The sequence below is a fragment of the Balaenoptera acutorostrata genome, chromosome 15, assembly GCF_949987535.1.
Source record: "Balaenoptera acutorostrata chromosome 15, mBalAcu1.1, whole genome shotgun sequence".
In the NCBI taxonomy this organism is placed as follows: Eukaryota; Metazoa; Chordata; class Mammalia; order Artiodactyla; family Balaenopteridae; genus Balaenoptera; species Balaenoptera acutorostrata.
The window spans coordinates 26,753,940-26,774,769 of NC_080078.1; the positions used below are offsets into that span (position 1 = coordinate 26,753,940).

Genomic DNA, 20,830 nt, shown 5'->3' on the forward strand with positions numbered 1-20,830 from the left:
GGCTACAGAGTTGTAGATCCTGTGATAGATTCAATTTAATGAATATTTTTCTACTAGAGAAGAATCGAATTGGTAGCAAAACCTGGAAGAGAATGAGGGGAACCTAAGGTTAAGTAATTAGATGCAGCCAACAAAGTGAGGCTGGCATCATGGTTGACCAGTCTTCACTTCCATGAAGCAGTCTTGGAGAAGGAATTAGTGGTTATCATTCAGATTGTGTGTCACTGAGCTTCACAGCCCATTAACTCATCTTGCTGTGTCTAACTTCAGGCACAGTTACTAGTTTTCCTAAAACAAAGTTTAGATGATATGATTCGACAGATTAGGATGCACGGTCATAATTGCATCGTTGGAACCTCACACTGGTTGTCCTCTGGAGAATGGATTCGAGTAAGTCTGGAGGCAGGGAGACCAGTTAAGCTGCGGAGTAACCAGCTAAGAGATGTCAGTGCCCTGGAACAGGAAAGTTAGTAGCAGTTTAGGTGGAATCTGGCAATCTTTAGAAGGTAGAGTCAGTGGAATTTGTGATTGGATGTGGGTGGTGAAAGAGGAAGGCAGAAGAAAGAAGATGCTCAAGCCGGGAAGTTGAGCAGCTGGGTAGGCTGACATCAGTCCACTTAGATGGGGTGGCCGGAGTGGTGTTGGGCGGGGGACACAGGTGGAGGAGGCCAGGAGTGGGTTTGGATGAGGGTGGATGTCCAGCTCACCCATGCATAAAGCAGGGCCACATCAGACTAATGCAACCAGGAAAGACACAGCAAGCCTCTGTTAGATTTAGACAGTTTATGACTTAGAGAAGGTGACAGCTGCACGTGGTGCTTGTCCCACAAACCAAAAAGACAACACTGAAACAGAAGGGGCCAGGTGACTGCAGAGTGAGCTGTGGACGCCCCGTCGCCGAGCAGCCGACTCTAGACTGCGGCTAAGTGCTTTCATACTCTGTAGCTCTATCCTGAAAAGGCGGTGGGGCAGGACGCCCCAGGCCTCATCAGAACCTGGGCAACAGTGAGAAACTGTCTCATGACAGCCTCCCAGGCGAGAGAGGGAGGTGGCCTCCCATCCTCTCCTGGGGTGTTCCACCCAGATGCACATTAGTTACATCTCAAGCCTTTGCCTGCGTGGACTATTTGGATATGTGCAAGGTCACCAGGACACTGTGGCAGGGCTGTCCCCCTACAGTGGACAGAGGTGTTACATTCTGCTTTTGAGCAGATGAGGTTTTCAGTGTTTTGGGGGCATCTGAGCATCGGTGTTCTGTCAGCAGATTGTCGTGCTGGAGTGCAGGAGAGGGGTGAGGGCTGGACTTGGTTGTCGTCGGCAGAGAGACCGGGACAGGATGAGAGCACCTATCGCGTGCATGAGGAAGGAGCAGAGGGCCCAGGGTCGGATCCTGAGGGCCACCAGCATCTGAGTGATGGGCAGAAGTGCGAAAATGTGCCTGAGGTTATTGTGACACAGCAGCCAAGGGGAAGGATGTTTGAAGAAGGGGATGTTGACAGGGTCTGATGCTCTCGAGAAGTAGGATGAGGACTGAGACATGGCCATTGGGTTTAGCCTTGGGAGTAGGTTTTCTTCTTCTTTTTTAAAGAATATTCTTTAAAAAATTAAAAAATTTTTAATTCTGGTAAAATGTATAACTTAAACTTTACCATCTTAACCATTTTAAACTGTACAGTTTTGTACTGTAAAATATATTCACGCTGTTGTGCAACCGTCACCACCATCCATCTCCAGAACTCCTTTCATCCTGCAAAACTGAAACTCTGTACCCATTAAACAATAACTTCCCATTCCCCCATCCCCCAGCCTCTGGTAACCACTGTTCTACTTTCTGTCTCTGTCAATTTGACTGCTCTAGGTGCCTCATGTAAGTGGAATCATACAGTATTTGTCTTTCTGTTACTGGCTTAGTTCACTTAGCATAATGTCATTTAGGTTCGTCTGTATTGTAACATGTGACAGAATTTCCTTTCTTTTTAAAGGCTGAGTAATATCGTATGTACCACATTTTGTTTATCCGTTTATCTGCTGATGGACACTTGTGTTGCTTCTACCTTTTGGTTCTTGTGAATAACACTGCTCTGCACATGGGCGTACAAGTATCTCTTTGAGTCCTCGCGGTTCTTTGGGGCACATACCCAGGAGTGGGATTGCTGGCTCGTATGGTAGCTCTGTTTCTAATTTTTGAGGACCAGCCACACTGCTTTCCACAGTGACTGCACCACTTTACATTCCCACCAACAGGGCACAAGTGTTCCAGTTTCTCCATATCCCTGCCAACGCTTGTTAGACTTGAGAGTAGTTTAAAGAGGTGAGCAACTTCAGTGAAGGTGAAGCGGGAGAGCAGGGGGCTTGCGGGTCCCTGGGAGTTGAACTGGACCTAGTGAGTGGAGAGGAGTCTTTTAAGGAATTTAGCTGTGAAGAGACAAGGAGAAAGGAGAGTGGTTGCGTGGAGCTCAGATTAAAGGAAGGAGTTTCAGGATAGAGAAAGTGAGCCCATTTAAGCGCATTGGGAATAAAACAGGAGAGGAGAAACTGAATGGGGATGAGTCTCAGTGCTGTGCTATAAAAATTTTATAAAAATGCATTTGACCAGGAAAAAAGAGTCTGAGCATTCTTGATTTGTCAGTCAGCTGCTGGGTGGGTCTCCTCAGAATTGAATGCAGTATTGAGTTTGGCCAGCAGGTGGCAGCTTTTAAAAGTTTGTGTTTCTAAGGCAACTTGAGAGACTAGGAAATTTCAACAGTTGATGGGAAGTGATGGGTAAACCCTGGCACTGTTATTTTAGTAATTAATGAATAATTTGCCGCTTTGCTCATTTTAAAACAGAAGAAATGTATGTGCATAGGTCATTTCAGATGCAGTTGTTTGGGGTGATAGACTCAAAGCATGTGAAACTAAAGCTATCTAACTCCATATAAAACTTCAGTCTTTTTTTTTTGGCCTAGATTTTAACCCATTCAAATAAGCAATATATATACGTCAATAGTGGTTTTTCTGTTTTGTTTTTAAATTAGGAAGAACTGAATGATGCTGTGGGGTTTTCTAGAGTCATTCATGCCATTGCTAATTCGGTAAGTGAACCAGACTTCTTAACTGATTTCATGAATGTAACATTTAAGGTGAAATGCCCAGTTATCATTGCAAATTAATCACCTGGTCACGTTTAGAATGTTTACCTGGTCTGGAGGGAGAAGTTAGAACTTCATAAAGGCAGATTGTTGTCATAAGGCGCTTAGTGTGGCATCGTAATTGCAGAATTATATCCAAACCATTTTTTTAGAAAGCATTTCTTGTAAAACGCAGGGGAGGATTATACAATGATGGCCTTATGTGGTTCCATGGAACTAACATTTATTCGTCTCAAAACCAGTAAGAAGCAGAATAACAAACTAAAGAATATGGTGAGAAACAATCTAGTGTTTGAAGCGTTTTGTTCCTTAATCAGAAGAATCTAGAGGGTAAAAATAATTGTATTGAGTTCTCTGCATAACCGTAATTGAATCTTATATCTCATAGCCTTAATAACATTTGATACATTTAAAAAATGCGTTGACCATTTGTGTAAATATGCTGGAGGGTTCTGTAATAGATAGGATAGACATTTTCCCTTGTTTCGTAAGTCCTTTCAGGAAAGAGGCACCCACATCTTGAATAGATTAAACTGGGTCTTGCTGCTGGTTGTTTTGTGAGTTATGCATCCGAGTCAGACTGCTTGCCTGGATGCTAAATTGCCTGGAATCCAAGACTTTTCTTTACTTGAGTAGCTGGCCTAGGGAGAAGAAATTGTCCCCCTGGAGGAGGAGTCATCTTGTCCCTTAGACGCCGAACTCTGCATCAGGGAAGCTTTACGGCCGGACTCCAGGAGTCCATGAATGTCTCACCACCAGGTGCAGGCTTGTCAAACAGGAGCACCTGCGGAGAGGCAGCCGCTGTCCCCGGCGGGGGTGTGGGGCTGTGGCCGGTAAACAGAAGCTAGAGAGCCTTGTGAAGGAGGAGGGCTGGCTCGCCCGGAGCTCTTTCCCTCAAGTAAGTGACGTCATCAGAATGGAATAGAAAGTTGGATGAACCTGGAGAAAAACCAAGGTGTGAGTCTCTTGAGAAGTGGCTAAGATTACGGGTATCCAGAAAAGCAGAGAGTCACATTTGCTTACATTATACACTCTTAGCAGCCTTTAGAGCAGTGGTTGATTTGACTGAGGCTGTCCCTGAAACACAGAGATGTGGGGCGGCAGTTGGCTTTGAGCCCTCTTATAGCCACCGTGAGGGTTTAGGTAGCTTTTCCAAGATTGGGACGTTTGTTTGCCTTGTACAAACAGTTTGGATACCTTAGCCTGCTGTGCCTCTGTTTATTTTTTCTCTGTGTTGTCTCTCTTCTGCAGAGTGATTCATAGTATGTTGCTGACCGTTGGTAGCTCACGTCACAAAGCATACTGCGAATAAAGCCCTATTTATTAGTGATCCAGACATTTAAAATTTAAAAGTCACGTACCTTAAAAATACTAACATAGTTAAGCTCTGTAGAGCCAGTGAACAGTAGACACTCTTTATATCAGACCAAATTCTTTTCCCATCACTCTTGGTAGTGAATCTGCTTTAAAAAATTTTGTGTTAATTTTTCACCCACAGAAAAGTTGCAAAACTGGTGCAGAGCTTGCATATATCCCTCACCTAGCTACCCCAATGTTATTATCTTACATAATATACGGTTATCAGAACCAGGAAATTAACATTGGTACAATATTATGAACTAATTTGAATTTCACCCTTTTCCACTGAGTCCTTTTTCTCTTCACAATTCTATCTAGGATCCCACATTGCATTTACTTGTTATTTCTCCTTAGTTTTCTGCAGTCTGTAATGTTCTTTGTCTTTTATAACCTTGATATATTTTAAAAAATATTTGTTTATTTATTTGGCTACGTCAGGTGTTAGTTGCGGCATGTGGGCTCTTCCTTGCGGCCCTCGGGCTGCTCTGTAGATGTGGTGCGTGGGCTCCAGAGTGCGCGGGCTTAGTAGTTGCGGCACGTGGGTTCTAGAGCGCTCAGGCTTAGTTGTCCCAGGCATGTGGGATCTTAATTCCCCGACCAGGGATCGAACCCATGTCCCCTGCATTGGAAGGTGGATTCTTAACCACTGGACCACCGGGGAAGTCCCAACCTTGATATTTTTAAAGAGTGTTGACTGTAATTTTGTCAGCTGTCTCTCAGTTTGGATTTGTCTGATCTTTTCTCATGTTGGATTGAGGACATACATTGATTGAGGCAGGAATACCACAGAAATGATGGTTCATGATATTGACCTGGATCACTTGGTTTAGGTGATGTCTGCTGGATTTGTGCACTGTAGTGTTACTGTTACCTCCTTTGTGACTGATAAATATTTTGGAGGAGATACTTTGATTGAGACAATGAAAATCCTGTGTTTTTTTGTTTGTTTGGTTGGGTTTTTTTTGGCCGCACCGCGTGGCATGCAGGATCCTAGTTCCCCGACCAGGGATCGAACCCTTGCCCCCTGCAGTGGAAGCGCAGAGTCTTAACCACTGGACCACCAGGGAAGTCCCGAAAATCCTGTTTTTCCTCAAGCTTTTGCCTGTAACGTAGCATCTGTCGGTGGATCTTGCCTGCAGCCATTATTGCTGTGGTTTTCTAGTGGCGAGTCTGTGTTTCCCTCTTTCTTTCTCCATTCGTTCTTGGAATTCTTCTAGAAGGAAGAGCTGGCCCTGCTCCCCTGTTTATTTGTTAATTCTTTTAAAAATTTTTTTGGACTCAGGGAAATTTATTTCATTCTACAGATTTTAATCTAGTTTTTTTATTGTTTATTTTGGGGCTCAGATGGTACCACCTTGGCCATTGGAGTTTCTTCAGGTTGACTCCCCCTGGAACAAGCCCCCACCCTTTTCTGAACACCTCCTTACTTTCTGACATCACAAGATGTTCCAGACTATCTGCTATTTTCCCTGCCTCAGCTGTAGAATCAATGACTTCTCCAAGGAGCCCTGGTTCCTTTGGAGAATGGTGTTTAGAAACCAAGATCTGGTCCTGGACTACTACTGTGGTATTAGTGCTTCTAGGTCCCCTCACTGGACAGAGCTAAGAATGATACACATGTGTAACCATGCATGTATACACACATTGACATTTCCGTGTCTGACACATATGTATATATATAAAAAAATACCTTTATACTGATAGACCTCAGATTCTAGTCCAATACCACAGGGTTTCTTTTCTTTTCTTTTTTTTAAAATTAATTAATTAATTTATATTTGGCTGCGTTGGGTCTTTGTTGCTACGCGTGGGCTTTCTCTAGTTGAGGCTGCAGTGAGCGGGGGCTACTCTTTGTTGCGGTTCTCGGGCTTCTCATTGTGGTGGCTTCTCTTGTTGTGGAGCACAGGCTCTAGGCGCACAGGCTTCAGTAGCTGTGGTGCGCGGCTTCAGTAGTTGTGGCACATGGGCTTAGTTGCTCCGTGGCATGTGGGATCTTCCCCGACCAGGGTTCGAACCTGTGTCCCCTGCATTGGCAGGCAGATTCTTAACCACTGCGCCACCAGGGAAGCCCAGGGTTTATTTTCAACCTGCTCTCTTTTCTTATTTGTACATTTTTTTTCTCCAGCATTGGGAAATGCAGTTCTTCTTATATGCTGTTTTCATAGTCCTGTTCTTTTTTTTTTTTTAATCTATTTATTTATTTATTTATATTTTTGGCTGTGTTGGGTCTTCATTGCTGCCCGCGGGCTCCCTCTAGTTGTGGTGAGCTGGGGCCACTCCTTGTTGCAGTGTGCAGGCTTCTCACTGCAGTGGCCTCTCCCGTATGGAGCACGGGCTCTAGGCACACGGGCTTGAGTAGTTGTTGCATGCAGGCTCAGTAGTTGTGGCTCGCGGGTTCCAGAGCGCAGGCTCAGCAGCTGTGGCGCACGAGCTTAGTTGCTCCGTGGCATGTGGGATCCTCCCAGACCAGTGCTCGAACCCGCGTCCCCTGCATTGACAGGCAGACTCTCAACCACTACGCCACCAGGGAAGTCCGTATAGTTCTGTTCTTATCAGCCTCCTTCAGTGTTGTTGAGGAATTCATTTATAATACAGTTAGGTTCGTCTTTCAGGTTTGTATTCCATTTTGGGTTCCTTCCATGTCTTCTCTGTGGTTTTAATCAATATTTGGTATTTTAGCATTGTACAGATGTTCAGAATGTGCCCACACACTGAGCCAAAAGGACGGCTTGTCTGTTGGATTTTGGAGATTTTGTGTAAAATTATTTATTTCAAATAATTATGTTTAGCTCTGTGAGTCAAGTAGTGTTACTCTGAAGGGCCACTGGGACAGTGAAAAGCTCCACTGTAGTGACCAGATGCTTTATGTTAAAAATGCTGTCACCTGGCTAGCTAGATCCAAGTTGATATTCCATTTTCCTAGTTTAATTTTTATCAAAATGGATCAATTTATTGCACATATATTATACCTTACTGGTTGAAAAGCAGTGAATTTCATTGGAAATATTTCAGAACGAGCCCCATGAATTTCGACATAGATAATGAAGGACACGAAAACTCATTCTACTTAATAAAATTAGAAATTAGTTATTTTTATCTTTTAGCATTGTTATGAATGTATCTTTTGAAAATAAGTGAGTTGTTTTAAAGAATACACTCCTAAAATAGATATTTGGAGTTTGTTCACAAATTATTCAACAGTTCAAGGTACCTAGCATTTTCAGTTACTTTCTTGAGCTCTTCAATAAAAATTTTACTACTGATTCTTGGCAAGATGAATGGTGGCAAGATGAATAAAAACCAGAGAAAAAAATCAGTGAAATCAAAGTCATTTGGAGTTTTACTTTGCATTTTGGATTGAACACCAGAAGAGGAATGAAGCCAGCCCAAATTTCTTTATTTGCATATCTTTATACATTTTTTTTCCTTAGTGTCAAAAAGTAAGTTTAGTACAAAATCCTTATGGAACTGAACCACACATTTCACTCTCAAGTCCTGATATAATTTTGTACCAAGAAGTCTTTTCCTAATCTTGACTTTTTTTAGGGGAAACTTGTCATTGGACACAATATGCTCTTGGATGTCATGCACACAGTTCATCAGTTCTACTGCCCTCTGCCCTCGGTAAGTGACTTGTCAGCCTGTATTAAAAATTCCTGAGTCTTTATTACTGAGAAAGTGTTCTCTGCTGGGTGCCATTTCCTTGTCTGCAGCGTGCTCCCAGAGGGACAGTCGCCTGCGCTGGGTTGTACATTTTTGAAGAGATGTACCTACAAGCCATTTTAAGGCATCTTTGGTCATCTGCCATTGCCGGAGCACGGTTAAACATTTGTTTCATCGTGGCGCCAGTGGTTTGCTCAGTTAGTGCTAGGCGGGGGTTTCCTGGGCCGCAGGTGTGGTCTTCTAGTTTGGTATTGCTAACATGAGACATAGCAGGGCCGTTGAAGGTGGGGTGGTGCTAGAGGTCATCTAGACTGGATCCGGTTGTGCAAAAGTCTTGGTTACCTCTTTTGAGGCTGCTTCCCTTAGGTTCTCTGTTGACCTCGGTGTTTTGTTTTTTTGTTTTTTTGTTTTTTTTACTCTTGGAGCCAAGCCATCTCAGTGCACCGAAGCATGAGCTTTGGGAAAAGAGCTTCTCTTCTATCTCCTCTTCTGCTCCTTGACTGCCCGTGGCCTCGTCTCGTTTGCCCCTCGTCACTCTGTCCTCTCCTCTCCTGTATTTTCTCTCCATATTTTCTGTCCTTTAGTCATCTCACCCACTTCCAGGACTTCAGCTGAAGGCACCCACATCTTCTTCTCCAGCTGGGATCTCTCCTCAGATCTAGGTCGTAATTCATGCTGGACCCCACATGTCTCTACCTGGATAGCCTTCAGAATGAGAGGTGTTTAAAATTCACATGTCGCAAACAAGATGTGTAACTTAACACAACCTTTCTTTCCTTTAGTCTCCAATCCAGTTTTTTCTCCTGATTCCTTTACTATAAATGATGCCCAGTCACCAATACTGTTTTTAACATCGGTTTTGACTCTTCCTCTGTCCCCCAGATTTGGCCAGTTACAAAATCCTGGCAATTTTGTCTCCAGGCTGTCTCTCACATCTGGATTATTTTCATTTCAAGTAGCAAGTAGCCTTATTTCTCATCTGGAGTTAGCAAACTCCAGGCAGGATTCTCTGTCTCGCTTTAACCTTCAGCCCATCCTTTAAACCAGAGGTTGGCAAACTTTTTCTATAAAGGGTCAGATAGTAAAATATTTGGGGCTTTCCAGGCTGGACAGTCTTTGTCAGGACTCTCAACAGTGCCACTGTAGCCTGAAAACTGCCATAGAATGCAGTGCGTAAACAAATGGGTGTGGCTTTGTCCCAGTAAAATTTTATTTAAAAAATAGATGATGGGCCAGATTTGGCCTGCAGGCAATGGTTTTCCAACCTCTGCTTTAAACTACCACCAGATTAATCTTTTATGACTTCTGGATTGGATGATACCTACTTTAGAGTTCAGTGCCTTTTATACATCTGCAAAGCCTCAGTTACTTCACATTTCTTACGAGACATCGTTCCGTCGGCATCTTGATTACTTTTCTTTGGAAAAGTCCAACACAGCACAGCTCTGAATACAGCGGGTCTGTTGCTTCCCTTGTCCTAATTCTGCAACCTTCAGATTGTCCCTGCTTTTCATAACAACTGTATCGCCCTCTGGGACTCAAAGGCATCATAGTTGTGAGCCTCAAAACAAACATGATGGGTGTGAATTTGCATTGTGTACATCTAAAGAGCTAATGTTAATTGCAGATCATTCACTCCTTATTGGCCGAATAGTAGCAGTCTCTCTCACGACTTTTTGACCTTTAAAGCAGTGAAGGTATCTGTAAGGAAAGAGGAAAGTATTTAATACTGTGTTTATAGGTGTTTTGAACACCAAACAGAGCTTGGCATGTAAGAGGCATTAAATATTGATTTAACAAATGCGTATCTTCCGACTGTGTCAGTTTTATAATCTCCTGATGTATGGCTCTGTTCACATCACTAACCCTGCTCAAAATTCTGAATTAATCCCACATTCTTTGTTTTTCTGTACAGTTGATTCTTTTTAGCCTGGCATATCAAGCTTTCTGTGATCTGGCCCAGCCTTCTTGTGTAATCTAGTCACTCGTTACCATCCTCATTCCCAGCAAGACTGGCTCATTTTTACCCCTGGAAAGTGTCTTTGTATGTCTTTGGTTTGGGTGTATAATTTCCTCCAACTTGAATTTTCTCTAGCTTTTTTCAGTGTTTGCTATATACGGCTTTACCTGTCTTACCAAGGTCCAGCTTACGCCTCTTCCGTGAAGTTTTCCCTGCCTGCTGCCTTGCCCAAGAAGTGATCTTTCCTTTCTCTGAACTCCCACAGAAGTTCAGAGAAACTTCTTTTTGTTTGTGTACCTCTTTTGTTGCATAAATTTTGTCTTTACAACTTATGCCCGTTTTCCTTCTAGGTGATTCGCTCCTTGGACAAGGAATATAACCTTTTTTTTTTTTAATTTTATTTTTCTTATTTTTTGGCTGCGTTGGGTCTTTGTTGCTGCGCGTGGGCTTTCTCTAGTTGCGGCGAGTGGGGGCTACTCTTCATTGTGGTGCACGGGATTCTCATTGTGGTGGCTTCTCTTGTTGCACAGCATGGGCTCTAGGCACGCGGGCTTCAGTAGTTGTGGCACACAGGCTCAGTAGTTATGGATTGCGGGCTCTAGAGCGCAGGCTCAGTAGTTGTGGCACATGGACTTAGTTGCTCCGCGGCATGTGGGATCTTCCCGGACCAGCGATTGAACCCATGTCCCCTGCATTGGCAGGCGGATTCTTAACCACTGCGCCACCAGGGAAGTCCCGGACAAGGAATATAACTTTTTTATTGTCTGTGTCTAAATGCCTAGCATAGCACTTAGCATGTAAGCACTTAATAAATGTTATCTTGAATGTAACTAGTTTTGAATCAAATTCTACTAGAAAGAGCATATGATTTGTTGCAAAGTAGGAGGTGGGTTAGGATAAGCAGTTTCATCCCTTGTTTTATTACTCAGGTGACCTGAGTATGTTATTTAACTTCTTTGTGTTCTGTCATTGTTGGAAGGAGGAAATGGTTTTCTTCCATCTACCTTTAGAAGAAGCGATGACAGTAGAGAGCAAGACCTATTTAAAATGGTAGAACTTTTACATATGCTGTTGTCAAGTGTTGCATTTAAAAGTATACTAAAGAATCCATATTTTGGAACAGTCTTTTAGGGGAGAATCTCCTTTTAAAAGTCTTCTTGGTATTTCATTCAGCATGACCTTTTAGAAGGCACTAGTTTAGAGCTCTGCTATATGCTGGCCCTGGAAGTTGCCATAATTCTAATTTTTTTTTGCTTGTGAGGCTTTATAATGGTATTGAGAGGTTACAGTCTTTATTGCATTTTTGTTTGACTTAGCATTGAAACCACTTATTCATGTATTGTTCATTAATTTAATGATAGCCATTGAAAAGCTGGTAAATATTTCACGCTAGCTAAATACAGTCTATTTACAGGCTTGAAAAGCTAATGGGAAATGGCAGTTGCCTATGAAGCATGAATAACACTGAAGAGAAGTATAGTTACAAAGGGTCAGGAGTATGACTACGCAGTACAGTGTGGCAATTATGTATGCAAATGAGTTAATTCAAAATGAGAGCAATCTCATTCCAGCTCCAGACTTCCTGAGCAAATAAACTTGGGAAATGAATTGTCTAATTTAGGCACTTGCTATTGGTGCCACTTAAGCAATTTTCTGAGTAGTTAAACAAGAATCATGTGTATTGGAAAGTCTGTGTTTTAGTGGCCATTTTAACCAGTATTTCAATGGTGTTTCCATTAAAAGTGTAACCTAATTTACAATATGTCTATTTCCTGCATGAACCACTTTATTTTAAAAAAATTTTGAATGAAGTATAGTTGATTTACAATGTTGTGTTAATTTCTGCTATACAGCAAAGTGACTTGGTTATACATATGTATATATATTCCTTTTCATATTCTTTTCCATTATGGGTTATCACAGGATATTGTGAACCATTTTATTTAAATAACTCTACTAGTCTCACTATTATGATGAGTTGTGTAATAGAGCTATTACTGACAGTTTTCTACATATAATAGAAACCTTTTTTCCCCTCCTATTTCAGCCATAAAATGTTCATATTTGTCTATTTTGGTTATGCAGAAGTTTAATATCAGGTCATATGATTCCCAATCAGTGAGGAAATTGACAAGATTTTTAGAAAGTAATTATTAACAAGATATGGGCCTGACAGTTTAGCCTAAAGGGCCTGTTTGAGGTATCACGGTTTGAGAAGAGAGCTATGGGACTTTAAATATTTATGTTTTAAATATTGTGAGTGTATGAGTAAAATCATAACAGGTCATCCTCTTGTTTTTTAGGACTTAAATGAGTTTAAGGAGATGACAACATGTGTCTTCCCCAGGTAAGCTTTCTTTGAGGATTTGTCTTTCATTTATTTTTTATTATTATTATTATTTTTTAATAAATTTATTTATTTTATTTATTTATTTTTGGCTGTGTTGGGTCTTTGTTGCTGCATGCAGACATTCTCTAGTTGTGGCGAGTGGGGGCTACTCTTCATTGCAGTGCGTGGGCTTCTCATTGCAGTGGCTTCTCTTGTTGTGGAGCATGGGCTCTAGGCACGCGGGCTTCAGTAGTTGTGGCTCGTGGGCTCTAGAGCACAGGCTCAGTAGTTGTGGTGTACGGGCTTAGTTACTCCGCGACATGTGGTATCTTCCCGGACCAGGGCTCGAACTGTGTCCCCTGCATTGGCAGGCGGATTCTTAACCACTGCACCACCAGGGAAGCCCCTGTCTTTCATTTAAAACAGTCATCAGGGCATCCATAATACAAACAGGTATTCAGTAATTTATTAAAACCATTAGGTCATGATGACAGTCCCATTCACATAAGCTGGGAAATGGCTTAACAGCTCTACCTTTGTGATGGTTTGCTTTTACAATTGGTGATTGGTTTTGTTGTTAAAAATTAAAAATCAGAAACGATCTGAGGGTGAAAATGGACAGCAGCTGCTTTTTTCTCATCCCACCTCCCGTTATCTGAGGAACTGGTGAGGTCTTCTTGAGTTGGCTCTTGTCTTTCTTGTATATCGGGTGAACCTTGTCACAGTGAAGTGTCCAGTCGAGGGTATTCAGTTGAATATTGGAGACAGTTGAATATATAGTTGGACAGAGTTGAATATGTCCAGTTGAGAGTATTCTGTAGTCGGTCAAGAACTGTCTGCCTAGAGAGTTTCTTTTTCTCAGCTTTAAGTCAGTGCCTTAACCTGATAATGTCCACGGTTAGTACTGTGTGTTCTGATAGGTCCACGTCAGCCACGTGGAGCCCGCAGAGCAAGGGTCTGCGTCTGAGGACCTGTCTGAAGAGGGCTGGTGGACAGTTGCTCTTTCAGCCAGGCTATTTCTGTCCTGTTATCTGCAGTGCTCACATTTATGTGAGAAGAAACAGTTTTCATATTAGTGTCTCTCTCTCTTTTTTTTTTTTAGTATTCCAGTGTCTGAAGCAGAATAGTAAGAAATAACAACAATAGTATGAAATTGCCAAATGCAAATCTTGACCCTGCAAGAAATTATATCCTACAAATCTGGGTAGTGGTAGGAGATAGTAACAGCTTGAGAGTGTTAGACCTGCAACAGTATTTGATCCATGTAAAAACATATGAGGATATTTAACTTACCCTTGAGGTCAGTGTAGCCCATGCCCTCTCAGCAAATCTAGAACTTGTGCTCTGGGTGTGGACTTTCCCACAGTCTCTTGATGAAGTCCCTGGATGAGGGGACTGAGTCCTCATCTAATGTAGCAGAGATGCCAGCACTAGGTTGGAATGGCTGATGTGCTTAATTCCTCTGTCCACTTTTAAGACTTTCATTTGGGTAAAATACATTTTGAACATTGCTATACATTTTGTTTACCTTATTAAAAATTCTTTTGCTTTTAGACTCTTGGATACAAAATTGATGGCCAGCACACAACCTTTTAAGGTATTTTTAAAATCTGAACTATCAAGCTATAGCTTGAAATTTTCTGAATTACTACGAAGAGCTTTGGAATTCTGGTCTATTGAAATGTCATTTTCAAACCTCACCCCCCCCCCAAAAAAAGAAGAAAGAAAGGAACAAAAGAGGAAAAAGGAAATTGGAAAAAGACTAGAAATAAATATATCAAAATGTGAATAGCAGTTAGTTGTCTTTGGGTGGTAGAATTGTGGGGTTTATTTTCTCCTTTATTCTTTCTGAATGTAAATTTTTAATATTATATGATGTATTTTTGAATATGTTACACATGCATACACTCCTTCATTTCTTTTCCTTATTTTATATATTTTGGATATATATTCTAATCAAGAGAATTCAGATAAAAGTATAATCATTTGCTACTTTCTGAAGTGACTTTATATGGCTGAGTGAAATGAATGCCAGAACAGTATAGCTTTCCGGCCAAAGTTCTGTAGATATTTAACACATCTGTAAAAACCTTTCATACGGCTGTACTTTCCATATGGTGGAAATTAAACTTGCCGTTTCTCTTTCACATTGAAAAAAACGACTCCTGTGTTTCTTTAAAGAACACAAGGGGGCAGTACAAGATGTTTTTTGTTGTTGGTGTTGTTTTTCCTGACACTCAGTGAATCTCTTTAATGTATGTTGCGCTGAGATGATGAAGGCTCATCACTCTCTGCTTACTGGTTTGCAGGATATCATTAACAACACATCCCTTGCGGAATTGGAAAAGCGGTTAAAAGAGACACCTTTCAACCCTCCTAAAGTTGGTAAGAATATAAAATGATCCTGAAAAGCCCCAAACTCTTGGTGATAATTATGGATGTCTATCGTAGAAGAAAGGTGGAACTGTTCTAGAAACTACGTACATTGTACATTTGTTGAGTTTGGCTAAATTAACTTGCTCATGCCATGGGTTGAATTACTGTTTTCTGGGTAAAGGTGGTCTTCTAATCCTACATCTATTTTACGTGAGTAGGATTGGGTAGCCTGTTCACTGAGAAGTTTAGCAATGGAAGCTTCAGGGCTTTTTATTTCCTAACCCTTGGAATTCTCCCTAAACTCGATGTGTCTTTCTTTTTTATGGTGCTTTGTTTCAGAGGAGACAAACTTGGTGATTAGTTGCAAGGGCTAGAGTGAAAATATGCTTTCTGTCTCAGGAAAGCCCAAGAACTGGGTTTACAGATGAGGAAGGAGGGGCCCCAGCCCTTCCTCCTTCAGAGGTGGCTTAGGCACCCAACAGCAGCAGTGAGGAAAACCAAAAAGGGAGGAATGTTTCTTGGGGGCAGAGATGTGTTGCCACGTCTGGCCATGACTCCTACCCAGGTATTTGGTGAACCTTCCAGGTGTTACTTCCTTGGTTCCTCTTAGCCTAGTTGTGCTGCTTGATACCGTAACTCACATTCCCTTAGCTGCAGCCTGCAAACTTCCCAAGACCTTGATAATAGGACAGATGGTTCAGAAATTGACAGTGGAAGGTACTAAAGCAGCCAAGGCTACAGTTATTTGCTTCCCTTTCTGGAATAGTCCAAAAAAGGAATTAAGAAAAGGGTGGGGGGGTTGGTGGAGGGGAGAAAGCCTAGACCTTTTCTCTAACTATATAATGGAAATAATTGATTTTGGAAATACGTGTTTCAGCTGGTGGCAGGGTAGAGGCTATGACTTAGTTGGCTCTCATGTTAAAAGACTTTTTTTTAAGCTTAAAGTCTAATATTTGATACTTACTGAGGTTAAAGAATTCTTGCTTAAAGAGCACTGTATTGACGTAAAAACAATTGTATCCTTTTCATTATTAATTTCCACTCATGCTTTTGATTCTGTTGTAACCTTTTTGATATTCATTTCCAGAATGGTTCTAGGAAATAATTATCTATGAGTTATAGTTTTATCCTATTATTTCCGTATAATATTCTGGTAGAGAGTTTACTCTAAAGCAGCTTTCTCTTCTTAGACCTGATTCTCTCAGCATCTGTGTATATCAGTGTGACCAAAGAGTCATGTTATAAAATGGTCTCTCCTATGAAGTGGCCCCACGTTCCAAGGGCAGCATTACAGCAAGTTCTGATCTATTTTTGGACTTAGTTGTGCTTTCATCTTTAGATCTGTAAGCTTGGAGACATAGTAAAGGATAGTATTGAATTGAGCTGCCAATCTTGATTGGAGTCTTTTGCTTTTGGGGAGGGTTACCTGGGGTATTGACAGATAACAATTACAGAGCGTTTACCGTGTACCAAGCACGGTGTAAGAGCTTTACTTATATTAGCTCATTTGATCCTCACAAAAGCCTAATGAGGGAGCTTTGATTATCATCTCCATTCTACCAAAATGGAGGCCCAGAGGGGGAGTGATCTGCCCAAGATCACATAGCAAATAAGTGGTGGAGCAAAGATTCAAACTCAGACAGTGGGACGCCAGAGGCCATGCTGTTAATCATTACTCTGAAATACCTGTTGCGTCCCAATCAGAAGAGGAATCGTTGTCACAGAGCGAGTTATGCATGATTGTAAATAGCACCCACCTGCGTGCAGTTTCGAGGCCTGTGGCTGAGTCTTTGATAATGTAACCGAGGCATTTCTCTAGTCTAGAGCAAAGCCCTTGTTTTCAGTGACTCTGTTATCTCAAGGTCTTGTGTGGAGAGAATTTAGAAATAGATAGCTTTCTTTCTGCCTATTTAGGATATTTCTGCAGCACAGACTAATGCCATTTGGATTTGGCAGGGCAGTGCACTTACCGGTCTTCATGATTTGTGATGATCTTGGGAAAACTGTTTTTTTTTTTTTTTTCTTTTTTCCTCTTTAGAAAGTGCAGAAGGTTTTCCAAGTTATGACACAGCTTCTGAACAGCTCCACGAGGCAGGCTATGATGCTTATATCACAGGACTGTGTTTCATCTCCATGGCAAACTACCTAGGTACTCACTGTACATGTTTCTGTTAGACACACCGTGGTCCAGAGTGGATCTTCCCTGTCTGCCCTTTCCCTGGGATCCACTCACCCAGTGAGAAGTGAGAGGGTTTTGAGGTTGGAGTGGGAGGAGGGGGAGGATGTTAGGGCGGGGGATGGAGAGTACACGGGGAGAACCATCACCGCTTACCTGTGGTGTACTTGGCCTGGATAAGTACCTTTTACCCTTGCTGAACCATACCATTGATTTAAAGATATTTTTCAGGCTTTGTCTACTTGACTGTATATAATATTCTGCTTTTTTTCATTAGGTTCTTTTCTTAGTCCTCCAAAGATTCATGTGTCTGCCAGATCAAAACTCATCGAACCTTTTTTTAACAAGTAAGTAATCAGGGTCCCAGTCCCCCAGCATTCTCTTACTGTGGAAGAGCCCAGTATCTGGGATGTCTGTTAGAGGTGATTGGGAGGTCTAGGGTATTTTTAGATAAGATATTTTTCATCTCTGGTGACTCAGATGTTTTTTGAAAAATAGAAATTGACCTTTTCAAAAATAATTTATTAAATATATTGGCTAAAAAAAAAGAAAGAAAGAAAACATTATCGAAGGTAGCACATCTCTTCCAAGACAAAGAACTGGTGGTTTTGGAATTTAAATGACTCACAAGGGAGACTGTGTGTATGTGTCTGTGTACACAGTCAGACCTAACTTACCCCTAACAAGCTTTCTGTGTGAGATTATTATTTATGCTTGCATTATTATCTGATTAAATAATGTTCTATCTAAGATGATGTTGGTTACACAGATGGCTTTTAAGATAATCTATGGAGAAGTTTTGATTATCATTGCATCCCGAGCCCTCATCTAAATGGATCCAATGAAGTAAAAGCTTGCTCGGATACCTTCATTGTTGGAGGAAGTCATTGTGATTCGGGGAAACGTCTAAGTTCAGAGCATTTCCAAAGAATCTCAGATAGTTATTTCAAAGTGCGGTTTGTGCTTTCTTGGCACAGTCGAGGCTAAAGTTATGGATGTGATCCTCAAGCCGGCCACAGTTTGGCTCCGTGCCAGAGCCCTAAACCTTCGTCTTTACCCCAGCTCTCTTCATAGGGTTGGTTCTAGGAGATTGAGGGCAAGCCAGACAGAACAGGGCAGCCCACATCGATCACTACCACTGAGAGAAAGAACTGTTTCAGTGTTGGGTTGGTTACATCATTTCCTTACATTATATGCAGCACTTTACATTTCCATCAGTGCTGTACCGAGTAAGAATGCTGTCTCCTTCAGAGTCTGTATAAATACCAGTATCACAGTGCTTGTTTGTAGGTGACATGCTGCAGAGACAGATGTTAATTCCAACCATCTGGATTCCTATAGGCTTGGAATTTGTGTAGTCTGAGTTAGTGAATTTTATCATACTGTGGCTTCTTATTTTTTTAATCTTCGTTTTTCTTTTCTGTGGAAGTTCAGAGGTAAATGTGTTTGACTTTTCAAAACATCTTTCAAAGAGGACTGGGTAACAATGTAGTGTATATTGAAAATTAAGTTGAATTTTTCTGCATGGGAAATTAGTTCTGCTAACAGTTGAGTTCTAGCTGTCTATCCAGCTCAAAATAGGTTTTTCTTAGCTCTTAATTCTAATTTTGGGGGTAGTGTTTATCTTTGTAAATCTTAGGAAAGACAGTTATGTCATTGACTGGAATCTGCAGGTGACACTAAATATTGTTTGGATCGTGGCCTTTCCTTGCATTTTTATGTTTGTGTTTTTTTTAATGTTTATTTATTTTATTTTTGGCTGCGTCGGGTCTTCGCTGTGGCATGCCGGATCTTTCGTTGTGGCGCGTGGGCTCTTCATTGCGGTGCAGGGGCTCCTATCTAGTTGTGGCATGGGCTCCAGAGCACGTGGGCTCTGTAGCTGTGGCACACGGGCTCTGTAGTTGTGGCTCACATGCTCAGTAGTTGCAGCACGTGGGCTTAGTTGCCCCGTGGCATGTGGGATCTTAGTTCCCTGACCAGGGATCGAACCCGCGTCCCCTGCATTGGAAGGAGGATTCTTAATCACTGGACCAACCAGGGAAGTCCTGCATTTTTGTGTTTTTGATGTTAAGTTCGTTGTTTAACAATATTTTCCAACTGGGAGATGTTTACTCATGTTTAAATATTTAAAACAACAATCCTGCTTCTCCATTAAAACCAGCTTCTAATAAAATCAAGTGATGGATACAAACTGGGTTAGATAGGGGCTGTCTCTAGTTTTATCAGTCATCTGTGTGACCAAAATGAAGAGCAGTCAAAATAGGCTTTGATTTAGAAGTTTAAATAAGACTTTATATATTTCTAGATCAATTTATTATTGCTAATTATGTGCAAGGATATTACTCAGAAGAACTGGGCAGTAAACACATAACTTTACTTTAAATTGGGACTTGTGTCTATTCAGATTATTTTTTGCTGAAACCTAGATGCATATCAAAAATAGTTGAGGATTGAGGAATCCTCCTGTGATATTGCCCTGAAAATTCTTGGCCACTTTGATTTTTTTGCTCTATTTTTCCCCATCTGTAAAGGAAGAATCTTCATCTTCAAAGGGAAAAAAAATTCCAGCAGGATTTGAAGTGCAAAATAAGGACTGTTTTTATTCTATGTTGGAATAGCTTGGTCAAGTACAGCTATCCATTCTTTTTTTTTTTTTAACATCTTTATTGGAGTATAATTGCTTTACAGTGTTGTGTTAGTTTCTGCTGTATAACAAAGTGAATCGGCTATACGCATACATATATCCCTATATCCCCTCCCTCTTGCATCTCCCTCCCATCCTCCCTATCCCACCCTTCTAGGTGGTCACAAAGCACCGAGCTGAACTCCCTGTGCTATGCAGCTGCTTCCCACTAGCTATCTGTTTTACATTTGGTAGTGTGTCTATGTCAGTGCTACTCTCTCACTTCGTCCCATCTTACCCTTCCCCCTCTCCGTGTCCTCAAGTCCATTCTCTACGTCTGCGTCTTTATTCCTGTCCTGCCCCTAGGTTCTTCAGAACCGTTTTTTTAGATTCCATATATATGTGTTAGCATATGGTATTTGTTTTTCTCTTTCTGACTTACTTCACTCTGTATGACAGACTCTAGGTCCATCCACCTCACTACAAATAACTCAGTTTCATTTCTTTTTATGGCTGAGTAATATTCCATTGTATATATGTGCCACATCTTCTTTATCCATTCATCTGTCGATGGACATTTAGGTTGCTTCCATGTCCTGGCTATTGTAAATAATGCTGCAATGAACATTGTGGTACATGACTCTTTTTGAATTATGGTTTTCTCTGGGTATATGCCCATTAGTGGGATTGCTGGGTCATATGGTAGTTCTATTTTTAGGTTTTTAAGGAACCTCCATACTGTTCTCCATAGTCAGCCATCCATTCTTAACCCATTTAGAAAGTGGGAAAAGCAGTTGCTTCTTTTGACATCTCTTTTTGTGTTAATATTGACCTCATTCTTACTTAAATGCAGGTTTCGTTTATGACATTAAACCTTGATTTTATTACTTTTCTTCAAGATTGCCCTTGTAGAAAAACATCCAGCAATTGCCATCAATGTTATCTCAAGTGGTTGGTTTTAGAAAAATCTGTAAATTTTTCTGAGGGTTTATTTGTTTTGGCACCAGCCTTTCCTCAATGTCAGCTTAACCAAACATGCATAGCCCTAATATAAATTTGGATGGACATGAGACAGTTACACATGCAAATAATATTTTGTTCTGCTCTCACCAGATTTATGTTTAAAAAGTAGACCTTGAGGGGAGATAAACTCCACCTATTTCTGCATTATTCTAAATCAGCATCTGACTGTGTTAGGTGTGCTTTTTGGGGA

The 20,830-nt window shown here is 41.3% G+C and overlaps 1 protein-coding gene across 2 annotated transcripts in view; it reads left to right on the forward strand.

Annotated features, from left to right (window-relative positions):
- Window positions 1-20,830, forward strand: part of PARN (poly(A)-specific ribonuclease) — a 170,610-nt gene that overhangs the window by 19,734 nt on the left and 130,046 nt on the right. Inside the window, exons 12-18 of one of the 2 annotated variants that reach the window (XM_007188366.2) lie at window positions 3,018-3,074; window positions 8,037-8,114; window positions 12,417-12,460; window positions 13,997-14,039; window positions 14,752-14,827; window positions 16,857-16,967; window positions 17,272-17,341. In XM_007188366.2, coding sequence (XP_007188428.1) covers window positions 3,018-3,074; window positions 8,037-8,114; window positions 12,417-12,460; window positions 13,997-14,039; window positions 14,752-14,827; window positions 16,857-16,967; window positions 17,272-17,341 — 479 coding nt within the window. The remainder of the gene's footprint in view (window positions 1-3,017; window positions 3,075-8,036; window positions 8,115-12,416; window positions 12,461-13,996; window positions 14,040-14,751; window positions 14,828-16,856; window positions 16,968-17,271; window positions 17,342-20,830) is intronic. The other variant, XM_007188367.2, reaches the window with a different exon arrangement.